Below are 12,915 nucleotides of genomic sequence, written 5' to 3' on the forward strand. Positions count from 1 at the left end.
GCGGCCGCCCCCCACCCCCGACTCGGCGGCACCCTGGGGACCCGCACCCCGTCGGCCACCCCTCCCCACCGTGGGAGCCGCGCCGTCAGGGGAGAAAGCGCAAAGGGCGAAGGGCACCGGTTTTGCGTTGCGGACGGTAGAGGAGAGGAGGGGGTCCAAAGGCTGTGCGCCCCTCTCTGGCGGAAGCTGGCACGGAGCGGGCAGCAAGGAGGAAGAGGAGGAGGACAGTTGGGGGCGGGGTGGGGGGGCCGAGCCAGAGGGAGGAGAGAGAGAGGGGGCACTGGAGAGAGGGGCGGAGGGCGAGGGGGAGGGGAGGCGTGGCCCCGCCGGTCCGGGCCTTTCAAGTCTGCGCCCCCACCCGGCGGCGGCCCGAGGGCGGTGGCGCGGCGTCGCCGCCCGACCCCTCCCCCGGCCCCTCCTCCGAGCCGCGGCCCGGCCGCCCGCCGGCGGCGCTCGGGAAATATGAAGAGACGCTGCAGCTGCGGCGCCGGTGGCGGCCACTGCAGCTCGGAGCGGCGCGCGCGGCGGCGGCGGCGGCCGGGGCGGGACGCGGGGCCGGGCGAGGAGAGGCCGGGGCGGCTCGCCGAGAGGCCGCGACGCGGACGCGGACGCGGGCCGGTCGCTGACCCCGGCCCGACGGCGCCGAGCGAGCGCGCGCCTCGCAGCCCCGCGCCGCGCCCGCCGGGTATGGGGTGCTCCGCGGCCGCCTGAGGCCGGGGCCTGGCCCGGCCGCCCGCGGGCTGCGGCCGAGGAGCGGCGTCCGCACGCGCCCGGCGCCCGAGAACTTGCCGGACCCGGCCGGAGGCGGAGGGCGGTGCGCGCCAAGTCGCAGGGCTGCGCGGGCACCGGTTCGGAGCGCGGCGAGCGGGCGCGTCCCGAGGAGCACTGGAGATGTCCTGGCCGTGTCGCCTCCTGTTCAGATACCTGTTCCCGGCCCTCCTGCTGCACGGTGAGTTCGCGCTGGGCAGCTCGCTGCGCCGGGGCTGGAGATGGGGTCCCCGCCGGGGGAGCCGGGGGACAGCAGCGCAGCCTACACTGCCCCTTGGCGGGTCCGAGGGAGCCCTGCGCCCTGCTGTCCCGCCTCGGGAGAGGGAGCTGGCGCGGGGGCCCCTCTGCCCTCGGGCGCCCAGAGCTGTTTGGCTGCCAGAGCGCCTTTCTGGAAGGGCGCAAAGCTCGCGCACACAGACGCCTTTGATCTCCAGAGTCCCCGGCCTCAAGTCGGAGGGAAAACTTTTCCTCCTCCGCTCGGCGGGCTTCTCAGGCTGCGCGATCCTGTTTCAGAGGCAGAGTGCTGCGGGCGCTTGATGTGGTCCGCGCTTTTACGAGACTGCAAAGAGACACTCGGACGGCTTAGGGGAGCAGGCACCCGGCTGTGCGCCTGCCCTCGGGGGGAGCCGGGGTTGTGGTCTGCGCGCCCTGCCGCTCCCTGGTGAAGGGGTGCCCTGTCCAGGGGACCCCTAGTCGCCAAGATGTGAGCCGTAAAACCAGTCTCTTGAAGCTCACCCGAACCCAGCGCCCCGTTTGCCCCCTCCTGATGCCTGCTGGAGAACATCGGTGCACTAAAAACGTTCCAGACATTGCACCCCGGTGGCCGAGGCAGATTTTGTGGCAGGCTGCAGTTGGGAATCATGACGCGGCAAGGCAGTACAGGCCACGCCCGCGCAGGTGTCCTGAGCACGCTGCCCCTCAGAGCCGCACACCTGACATCCCAGCAGAATGGCTTCCCGGCCGTCCTGCTGCAAGACCCGCAGAAGTCTTTGGAGCTAGGACAGAACATCAGGCTACTCCAGAAACACCCCCACCCCACCCTGAGAGGTCGAGGGAGAGAGAGGGGAGGTATTAACCCGCAGGCTGCTGTCTTTGTAGTCCTCCCCCCCACCCCCACCCCGGGGTGGGTGGCTCCCAACTCTTCACAGGCTTTGGGAAGTGTCTTCGGGGCCAGACCTGCCCCGTTGCCGAGGTATCCATACCCTGAGCCCCCACCACCCCAGAGTTTGAAAAGTCTGGATGGAAGGCTTGCTGTCCCAGGGCAGAAGAGAGAAGGTATAATGATAGGGTTGCACTCCTGGGCCCATCTGCTTAGAATTACAGAGCAGTTTTAATCTTTGGCTGAAACATGAAACAGATCAGAGCCAATGAGCAGATCAAACAGCAGCTGCCACACACACAAGGAGAGAGAGAGATGAAACGGAAAAATGTCCTCCTTAAAAAAAAAAGTGAAGAAAAAGATAGTGTAGTCTGATGATTGTAAAATAGAAACTTGCGTGGAGATTTGGCATGAGCAGTGTTTTGTTTGTTTTGCCTAAGTCACTGCCTTTGGACTGTAAAAGCCATCCCCTGGAGATGCAACCTGACCTGCCATTGGACCTTTCTCCCTCTTTTGAGTGGTAGGGGTTGTCATTACAGTTCCTACCTGCCTGTCCACTCTGGGATAGGAACAGCAGGCAGGTAACAAGAGCTGTCCTCAGCGAGGGTCTCATGGAGCCGGAAACTCCCAAAGTTGAGTCTGAAATCTGCGAGTCCTTGGGGATGGGGACAGGGGGAACGGGGGTCTTCCCAGAGCCAGCACTGCTGGAAGGGGTGGGGGGCAGCAGCGTGGAGTTGGGAGTGGCTGGACGGGACAGTCTGAGCTATCAGTGGGAGCCCAGCGAAGTGAAACCATGTGCACGTGTGTGTAATTAGTAGCATGCCAGGATAAAGGCGAGGTTTGCAAGGTTTAAGTGGCTGACATGGCGAGCCCTGCACAAAGTTAGGCAATTTCAAAATGAATCTGCAATGGCAAAGTTACTGGAACTACAGGTGCCCTGAGATCTACCAAGACGTTAGTGCAGAGAGAAAGTGGAGGGAGTAGGTGTTCAAGCTGGAAAGCCTCGGGATTTGGGAAGGTTTGTCATGATTAGTTAGGATAATGATAATGGAAAGCACCAGACAAGCATCGGGAGGCTGCCTTCCTGCCTTCCCTGATTCTTAACTGTTTTTAACAGAGTGGGTGTCAGTCAACCTCACCAAACGGGTGATTTGCTTAGTGGGTGTTGTTCAACAGCCAGAGGTTGGAGGCATGCAAAAATTCTGCAGTAACAGATGGAACTTGTTGGTCTAAATAGAAGTCATAAGTCTGAAGGAAATTACCTGAAATCTTCTTAGAATGGCTAAACGATTTTTACCTGATCAGGTAGGAATTTGATTTTGTCAGCCATGAGACCTCTTCTCTCTTCCTAAGTGTCTGTTAACTTCGGAGATAGGATTATGAACGTACTTATGACAGACCTTACTAAATTTAGTTTTAGACATCATTGAATGATGATTGGTCACACCAATAAGTCAGGCTAATGGGATTTAACCACACACAGAGTCTTCATGAAGATGCTGTGTGTGCATGCTATTCATACCGTGCTGTGTAGCATCTAGTCTTTGTTCGCTTTCTTGGCTACTTCGGTTTCAATTCATTGCAAGTCGTAAATCACCCTAAATCCTATTGGTGAATAAATTAGGCTCTGGCAAGACTCGAGCCTATTGTTTATTTTTGCTATTTTTTTTTAAACCGTAAATGTAGCACAAGACCTAAGTTCACAGTGTGATGGCATGAAAGTATACGTGTCAGTTTTATTTTCCTCTCCTTCAGATTCTGGAACAATTGCATTTCTTAATCCAAATAAATCCTATTGCATGCGGTATGCAGCTGGAAGATGTCCACTATCGCTGTTTTCTCTGCTCAGATGAAAAGCCACAAAAGTTTCAGATGTCAGAGTAAAAATCACTCAGCTCCTGAAACACGGATTAGCATGGGGTACCCAGCGTAAGTGGTGCTTGAATGCATAGCAAAAGGCTAACTCCCTTTGATACCGGAACGTTTGGAGCTGATACTGGGAGAGATGTTCTGTTTGCCAGTGCTACTTATTGTGCAGAATTCATTGACTTTTGTGAGAGGTGGAGAGTCATTCAGCTTTGCCCTTTCATTCAAGTTTCCTTTGCTAGGACTTCTTAAAAACTACGCCGATAACCCACAAAGTGAGGCAGCATCAGGTAAAATAGAAGTCTTGGAAATGCCATTTTACTGAAGACGGTCTTGGTAACCAAGAAAACCATGTTTCCTGCACCGTTTTCCTTCTTGGTCATAAAAGCAAGTGAGATCTGGAAAAGAAACATGAGTCGTTTGTACGCGGTAGGGGAGGAGGGGTCTGAGACAGATGTTAAATATCCTCATGTTAAATACATTGACTTGCTCTGAACGTGCAGCTGAAGAGCTCTGAGCCAGCCACGTGCGTTCTTTGCTGCGTCGATGAAGAAAGAACTAAATATAGGTGGGCGATATGGCTGAGTAATTCCATGCTGTTTAAGGACAGACTGATGACAACTTGATATAATCAATCAAAGCGAAGCATAAAACGCCCGCCTAGAAATAGAAAATGCTATGTGAGTGATTGTGTGCAGCGTTGGCTGAAAGCATTCCTAGCAGGGCGGGTCTTCCAGAGGCTAGGCATCTAGAGCTGGAGTGGTTCCAGAGAAAGCTGCGGGAAAACCATCCTCGACCATTTCCTTCCCTGGCAAGATCTTAGGCCTACGGGTCATTGCTTCATTTTCTCAAATGTAGGGGATACAATTATTCTGGAAAGCTGTGTGGCAGGTGTCTAGGGTCAAGAAAGCGCATAGTGTTGCCCTAGGCTTATGGAGAGTGTTCTGTTCTGTAAGCGTCTCCCAGTTTCATTTTCTTAGTGGGCTGTTCACCTAGATCATTCATAAGGGCCTGTCATGTGCTGGCCAGAGGACCACAGCTTGCTGGGGCAGTACCTGGAGAGGAGTTTTCCCCTTGCCCCTGGACCCTATCTAGGGGTGAGAAGAAGCTTGGGTTGTAGAGCCCAAGGCTGGGCGCATGGCCCACTGTGGGTGATTGCACGGTTTTCCTGCTAAGAAACATACACAAGCATGTGTGCACACAGACACACACAAACGCTGGACTGTGCTAAAGGGAGCGGTAAGGTGGCAGCAGCCAGCTGCAGACCCAACTTGCAGACTTTGCAGTCTCTGGTTCAACCCTAGTGTCGTGCTGGGGACCATGGCATTGGAAGGAGATGGCATGGAAGAGTAACTTGTTTCCAATTAAAGTTAAATGGAGCCAGGAATTTGAAATCTTGATTTCATTACATTTCTCACGAAGGGAAAATACTTCTAGATATGAAGGTTTACAGATTGGTGAAAGCAGCTGTTAGTTTTTGTTGATCATGCACTCAACAAAAAATGGAAATAAAAAATAAGAACTTGGTAGGTGCAGGTATCAGAAGGTAGTAGACTCCAGTGCTGTGATACCTGCATGCTTTTATTCCAAAAGTGGAAACCTTGTGCTGGAGTTTATCTACCAGTATCCACTTCAAAGCACACATTTACAGTAATGAGTGCTTATTTAATTGGGCAGGGCAATTTCATGGCTAAGTAATTACCTGCATTTAATCTAATCAGTCTCATTTTATGTATCACGCTAGTTCCAACTTGAGAACACTTTTCTCCCTGATTGTTGGAGTGCACATGGCACATTCTATATGAAGTGCTAGACATGCGAAATGCTGAAGAAAGGAGGCATTCAGAACCCTCTGCCCAGAAGCAACCATTATTAGTATTTTGATATCATACTTATTTAACTTTGATTTAAATTAGGGGTTTTTTAAGTATTAAGGTGCAGATATAAAGACTAGCTTTACCAAAGATTAGTTATCCCAAGTGTACTTGAGCATTATCATTGTCTTCCCAGTGGATTTTACGTTGTTCCGTATAAAATGATTTGTAACTTTGATTTCTCAGTTAATCTCAATAGGCATGTGAAATATATCAACCTGGGTAATTTAGATTCTTTTATTACTTTTTTAAAAAAGATTATTTATTTTGATAGTTACAGAGAGAGAGAGAGAGAGAGAGAGAGACAGCAAGACAGTGAGAGAAAGAGAGAGAGAGAGAGATCTTCCATCTGCTGGTTCTCTCTCCAAATGGCCACAACAGCCAGGGCTGGGCCAGGCCTCAGCCAGGGCCGAGGAGCTTCTTCCGGGTCTCCCACATGGGTCCAGGGGTCCAGGCAGTTGGACCATCTTTTGGTACTTTCCCAGGTGCATTAGCGGGGAGCTGGATCAGAAGTGGAGCAGCTGGGACTTGAACTGGCACCCATATGAGATGCGGTGCCGCAGCAGGTGGCTTAACCCGCAGCGCCACAATGCCAGCCCTGCAATTTAGATTTATAAAATGCTGTTGAAAAACCGGGGACCTGGACATGGAGCATGTTGTCCTTCTTTTCGCTTTTCATTTTGGCACAGTTGTCCATGTCCAAGAGAGAACCCAGTCATGATAAGCTGAATGAATGAATGAATTAATGAATGCTGACTTTCAGTGGGTAAGCAGGCACATCCCCTCCTCTCTCTCTGACTCTTCAAAGGGACTGGCTTGCAGGCTGAGTGCACTGTAGGTGTAGGAGAGACCTGCTGTGGACGACTAATACTATACTTGTTGCGTTTGAAAAATACACTAAAAACTGCCTTCTGGGTGCATAATCTAATCAATCCAGATGATATCAACGGTTTAACCTGGACACATAAGCTTTTTATTTAGTGCATAAACCTCTGTGTAAATGGTCAACCGATGCTTCCTTTCATTTGGGGAAATCTGTTTTTTATTTGATATCATTGGGGATTTTCACTCTCTGAACAGTGGGCCATTGTGGTTAGGATTATAGTTAAGATCTTTGTGTAGTCACTTGGGATTATTGTTGTGGCATAATTTATTCCTTGGGAATAACTTGGTATTATTGCACACACACATACACACGTGAATAGGCCTTCTAGAGCTCCGGGATCTCATTTAATGCTCTGGAAGTAGTAATCTATAAAATTATACCTCAAAGCCCATGGGACTTAATTTGTTTGCAGCAGGTGAGCAATTTCCTTACAGAATCTACTTTTTTTTTTTTTTCTCCTACATCCCCTCGAAAAAAATGACTCCATTACCATAATCATTTTATCTGGGCCCAGGTCATGGGGCTCCTGATGGTGGAGACCAATTTTTAGTGATACCATTTGATAACTTCATTTAGCATTCCCCCAGTGGGGACAGAGCTGTGGCAGGTTTGTGGTTTTAGTTGGTGCCATGGACTGACTGTTGATGCATTCACATTAAAGAGGATCTGCCTGTATGGTAGCTAGTATTTGAGCAAATGAGATAATGTGTGCGTAAAGTAAATTGTCCAGCATTACTCAAACATTAGCCATTATCATTATAATTTGTAGTTTATCCAGGGAAAAGAGAGACACATACTAGGTGACTTCCCCAAAACCACCATGAAGACTGAAAACTCACAGCCAGTCTGTTGAATCCTAGGAGACCCTCCTTTCCCTAGATTCACTTACAGGAAGATCTCAGTGCATGGGAACACCATTTCCTAGACCCCTCAATTAACCAAAACATCCAGAATCCTTCACTAATTAAAATGCTGATGCTATTTGTATGTACACTCACACCTAGGCTTTCTCCTCTTGTTTTGCAAGTAAAATAAGGGAGGAAAAAAACCCTTGCATGGCCTACTCAGAGTAGTTACGCCTTCACTCCAATACCTCTCTGTCCACGGCGCACTGACCCTGAGCCACTTGAAGAACCTGCATCATCAGAGAAGGACCATAATGTCAACTGCATTCAGCATTCGGTGACAGAAGTTTCAGCAGCCTCATATTGTGGTTAACCAACACTTCCAATTACACAAATTAAGTGGAGGGGTTTGAAATTATTATTATACATAATAAGCAGCTGTATTATAAATAATAGGTGTACTCAGACAGGAACTATTATTGTTATTAGCTGCCATCCTTGAATTCTGCATTGCTAAGCACCAAGATGATTGATTAGTGCAATTTAAGCTATATTAAAGTAGGACATAGAAATAGTCTACTAAAGTTCCTTTTCAGGTACAGTTCGAACTCTGTATAGCTTGCCTGCTTCCTTTCTACTTCCTTCCCTCCCTTCCTCCTCTTTTTTTTCCTTTCTTCACTTCATTTCTCCAATATTTATTTATTTTTCCGTTTACTTGAAAGGCAGAGTGAAAGAGAGGGGAGAGAAAGAGGAAGGAGGAAAGAGAGAAGGAGTTCTTCTACCTTCTTGTTCACTCCCCAAATGACCCCAATGGCCCAGCCAGGACCAGCTGAAGCCCAGACTCCAGAACTCTTCCCTGGTCTCCCACGTGGGTGTCAGGGGTCCAGGTACTTGGGCCATCTTCTGCTGACTCCCAGTATACATTAGCAAGAAGCTAACTTAATCTTAACGGAGCAGCTGGGACTAGAACCCAGGCACCCCAGAATGGGTTGTGGGCATCCCAAGTAGAGGCTTACACAGTTGCCCCATAACACCTGCTCCCATTTCTTTTTAAAATATAACTTCTCAGTTACATGCTCCCCAACAAGGTGCAAATGATGGCAACGCCTTTCCAAGACTACAAAAAAAGGGTTTAGTGCTATTTGTTGAAGGCAGTTCCTGTCTACTTTTCTCATTTAATCAGGCAAAGAGTGACACAAGATGGAAGTGTTCCAGTAGCTTCATCATTGAGCTTCCTGCTTGCAGCTGCCTGCCCCCAGTCCCTCCCCAACATGGGAAGGCGAGCTTCCTAAGAGGGCATTCACTCTCCTGCAGTCACATTGTTTGGTACCTCTCCACCCTCCTGGGGAAATCCTCACTTAGGACGCATGTGTACAGAAAGCATCTTGATCTTGGTCCTGACTCCCTTCTGCACCTTGTCCTGGGCCTCTCTCCCAAGCTCCTCCCCAGTTCTTCCTATAAGAATCTGTCACTTCCACTGTCCTGTTTCAGTGTACTGTTTGCTCTGCCTACTCCACTTCTATTCAGTCTCCAGAGCATGGATTCCCCTCCATGAAGCCCCAGCAGAGTGTAGAGCCCACCCCGTCTGCACACATGAGTCCATCTCCAAGTCCACTCAGGTCCTGCGTTCTGCCCAGCTGAGAGCAGGAATGTTTGTAGCTGTCAGGCTTAGAACAGTACGTGGCCTTTCAGAGTCCTACAGATTGAATGAATGCCTTAGTAGTTCCAGTCCCACATTTGGAGCTGTTGATGTAGTGAACGCAGGGCCCCTGGGTTGACCAGGAGGCTGAGGCTGATCTTGGGGCCACACCAGGGCTGCACCGTGAGAAGGAAGCTGTGGGGTGTAAGGGTATGGCTGCTGCACCGGGCCTCTTCTACAGCTGAAATTAGTGCTTCCTATGACGTTTTAATTCCCAGCCATTTAAGAGAAGTAGCACTCACAAGAAGGCCATCCACATTTTCCACATCTGACCGGCCAAGTAAATACTGGAGACCACTGGCCATGGTTGACTGAAGACCTAAGAGACAGTTTCTCTCCTTCCACTTGACCCATTTAATTTTGTTTCTGAAGAGTAATTTAGGTGGTGGGTATTTTGAAGGGAAAAGATGAAAAGGGAGTAAATACCAACCTCATGCTGCCACCTTAAAAAACAGTACTACCCTGGAGTGTGCACTGTCCACCGCTCTGTTCACGGTGAGCTGTGCCTCTGTCTGCCCATGCCCTCTTGCTGGGCTGATAGCCGGGCCCGGTTCCTGCCCTTTGCTCATTGTCAAACAGGAGCATTGCAAAATGGATTTTTTTTTTAAACCCTGGTAGATTTTTTTTCCTGCCTTGCAGTGAAAACTGCCCATTGGTCCCTGCTGCATTTTAGTTTTTCTACCGCTGGTTGAAAAGCAGAACTGCAGGCTCCCTTCCCTGTGTGACTCCAGTCTCATGAATGACCCATACAAATGCTAACTACCACGCCCTCTTCCTGTGCCTTTGAACTTCAACTTCCTCCCCAGAGCCCTCCTTCATCCTTTCTACCCTTGTTCTTTGACACCCAGGCCTTCACAGCCTCTAGGTCAAAAAAAAAAAAAAAAAAAAAAAAAAGTTTGCACTATGTGTCTGGCCCCTAACGTGTACAGATGGTTATGCGGTGTTGTATGAATTGAGTAGAACTTCTTAGCGTCCCCAGAGCCTGGTGCCTTGGGTCCTGCGCGCTCCTATGTCAGAGTCAGCCTCCAATGTTGCCTGGGAACTCCAGGGTCTTTTACTCTGAACACCTGGTTGGTCCCCCTCAGCTCAGCTGGGCCTGGCTATGGATGACATTTGCCATTATTGGAACTACTCTGTGAGTTCGAAGGGACTTCTTAAGCACAGTCTAAGAGCGTGATCATTATATGAAATAATCCTCGCTAACAGTGAATGAAAGGCACTCGATTAGCTGATGGTAGTGATGCTGTCATCTCGTTGTGGATGAATAGACTAAAGCGTGGAGGCCACAGGACAGTAGTAAGTTGTGTAAGGTCACGCTGCTAATAACCACTTTAGCTTGCATGAGACCTTGGGTGTACATCTCACAGAGGGGGCTACGGTCATCAGGAAGGGCGACCTTGCCCTTGGGTGGACCTGTACTTGGATGCTTCCATTGTCCTCACATTTCTTCCTGCATGTGCACCCTGGGTACTTGTGTCTTGAGTTTGGTTGCAAATAGGCTGATTTGAAGATGGAGAGGAAACACTTGAGTAAGCCGACTTGGATTTCCCTCCAAAACTCACTGAAAAAAGTGGCACACTCAGCTCTGAAAAAGAAAAATCCCTGTGAAAAACGCAGGTATTGTAACAGAGCAGGGGAGTGTGAAGTTGACATTAATGAAGCAAATGTTTGCTGCAGGCAGAATAATCACAATTCCGTGTTTTCTCCCATAACATCCACAAATCTCTTGGAGGGCGGGATACCCAGGAAAAGATGAGGCTGTGTTTGTGTTTTGTCGCTGAGATACATGCAGAGCAAACAGGTGATCTGCCACAGGTGAAGCGGTGCCGTGGAAGGCAAGAGAAATTGCCACATTGCTTTGAATCGGTAAAAGAGATGTCAGAGCCGTTCAAGGCTGCTGTGAATGATCCGTGTGTGGGTACCTCGAGACTGTTGTGAAGGCATTGTGTCATCATTGAAATGCCGAGTGTTTTCTTATCCCTGGTAATAAAATAATGATAGAGTCTTGGATTCCGTGAAACCCTGTAAGTGGCAGATCCAGTTTCGAATATTTCACCCACATCCACATTGCTCCTGGCTTTTATTATCTTTATGGGAAAACATTTGTAGCATACTAAGGGACTTACAAATTAAATTGTAGAACACAGCTTGGTGGGTAGTGAAATGATGCTGTCTACTGAATGCGTAGGCTCATATTTCAGGCAGAATCTTCTCCAGCTCCCAATACCATGTGCCTTTAATTAAAATCTATTTTAAGTTAGCCACAGGATAACTGATTGTACCACTGACCCACCAGATAGCAGGTTATACTACACGGTTTTTTAAATTTTTAATTGGCACATAAAAATTGTATCTATGTAAACATTATGCAGTCTTCAAATTCACGTAAACATATCTGTCGCCTTAAAATTTTATCATTTCTTTGTGGCTAAAACATGAACACTGCTTTCTTGCAGCTTTTTGGAAACATGGAACACATTACTGTTATCAGCAGTCACCCTGCTGCCCTGCAGTGAGCGCCAGCACTTCTTTCTCTTGGCTCACGCAGCTTAGTGCACAGCGGCCAGCATTTCCCCACCTTGTTCTCCCCAGCCTCTGGTAACCGGTGTTCCACTCCTCACTCCCATGAGGTCAACTTTTTAAAATTTCACATAGGAGTGAGACTGTACAGGGTTTTGTCATTTTGTGCCTGGCTTGTTTCACTTAACATAATAGCCTCCAGTTCCACCCATGTGGCCACAAATGGCATAATTTCGTCCTGTTCATGACAGAGTAGTATTCCACTGTGTACATGTACCACAGTCTCTTGATCCATGCATCAGTTGATGGACACGTGGGTTGTTTCCATTCCTTGGTACTGGGAAGAGTCTTGCAGTGAACATGGGAGTGCACATGTCTCCTGGACATACTGATTTCATTTCTTCTGGGTAGTATACCCTAGTAGAGGGATTCTGGATCACGGGGTAGTTCTATTTTTAAGTTTTTGAGAAAGCTCCGTTCTGTTTTCCGTCCTGTTGGGTGTTATTCCTTGATTGCCTGATAGAGACATTTAGGAGTGTTTACTGCACTCACGGTCATCCCAACTATTGAGATTGTTAGAAGTGACGATGAGTAGTACCCCTCTCTCCTCTGCTGTAGTTTACAGCTAACAGAGGGGATTACAACACTAGAACCGTGATGAGGAGTCCATTGGTAGACACTGTGTAGGAGGTGGCTGTGATGGGATTTCTGACAGTTCAATACCAGTGTTCAGGGCTCTGCTCGGCTCAGTGCCACTGCTGAACAGCACCCTTACTCATCAAAACGCCTGCGTTTTGTAAGCAGTCTGCTTTTGAGAACAGAGAAAAAGCAAGCACATTTGCTTCCTCCTGCTCCGTGACAGAGCCACTCCATGCGGGGAGGGTTGCGTGAGGGCTGCGGCGGGGATCCCCGGGAGCCCTTCTGGAAATGCCTTCCCAGCACGGAAACCCAGGCCACAGGAAAGGAAACCCTGGCTTCAGAACCGACCGTAGTAACTCTGAGCGTGGGTAATGACGCCACTAGACGATTGCTCACTTCTGGAGTTTCCCTCCTTGCGGCTGAGACCACGGTTCTGGGCGTGGCTAGCAGTGCTGGGGGTGAGACTGCCTTTCATTTGACCACGGCACAGTCTTCTGTAGATGTCAAGCATCTTCTGCCGATTTTCCTCGAGTTGATTATACCCTACCCATGGTGCCTTTGTCTCACTGCCCTTCACTGCTCCAAAGAGCTGCAGGAGCATCCAGAAGCTGTGATTCCATCCCAATGCTTGCGTGTCAGCAGCGGAAAAGCCCGAGAGAGTTCAAGGATGGAGACCACGTCTTCTCAGCACCAAGAGTTCTTTGAGTTCTCGGCTCGTT

At 49.4% G+C, this 12,915-nt stretch overlaps 1 protein-coding gene across 1 annotated transcript in view; it reads left to right on the forward strand.

The window, feature by feature from the left end:
• The first annotated feature begins 495 nt into the window (after nt 1-495).
• The window catches only part of APCDD1 (APC down-regulated 1), a 37,102-nt gene continuing 24,682 nt past the window's right edge, over nt 496-12,915 (forward strand). The window contains exon 1 of the mRNA XM_008261027.4: nt 496-949. Coding sequence (XP_008259249.4) covers nt 892-949 — 58 coding nt within the window. The 5' untranslated portion in view covers nt 496-891. The remainder of the gene's footprint in view (nt 950-12,915) is intronic.

The sequence above is a fragment of the Oryctolagus cuniculus genome, chromosome 10 (assembly GCF_964237555.1).
Source record: "Oryctolagus cuniculus chromosome 10, mOryCun1.1, whole genome shotgun sequence".
Lineage (NCBI taxonomy): Eukaryota > Metazoa > Chordata > Mammalia > Lagomorpha > Leporidae > Oryctolagus > Oryctolagus cuniculus.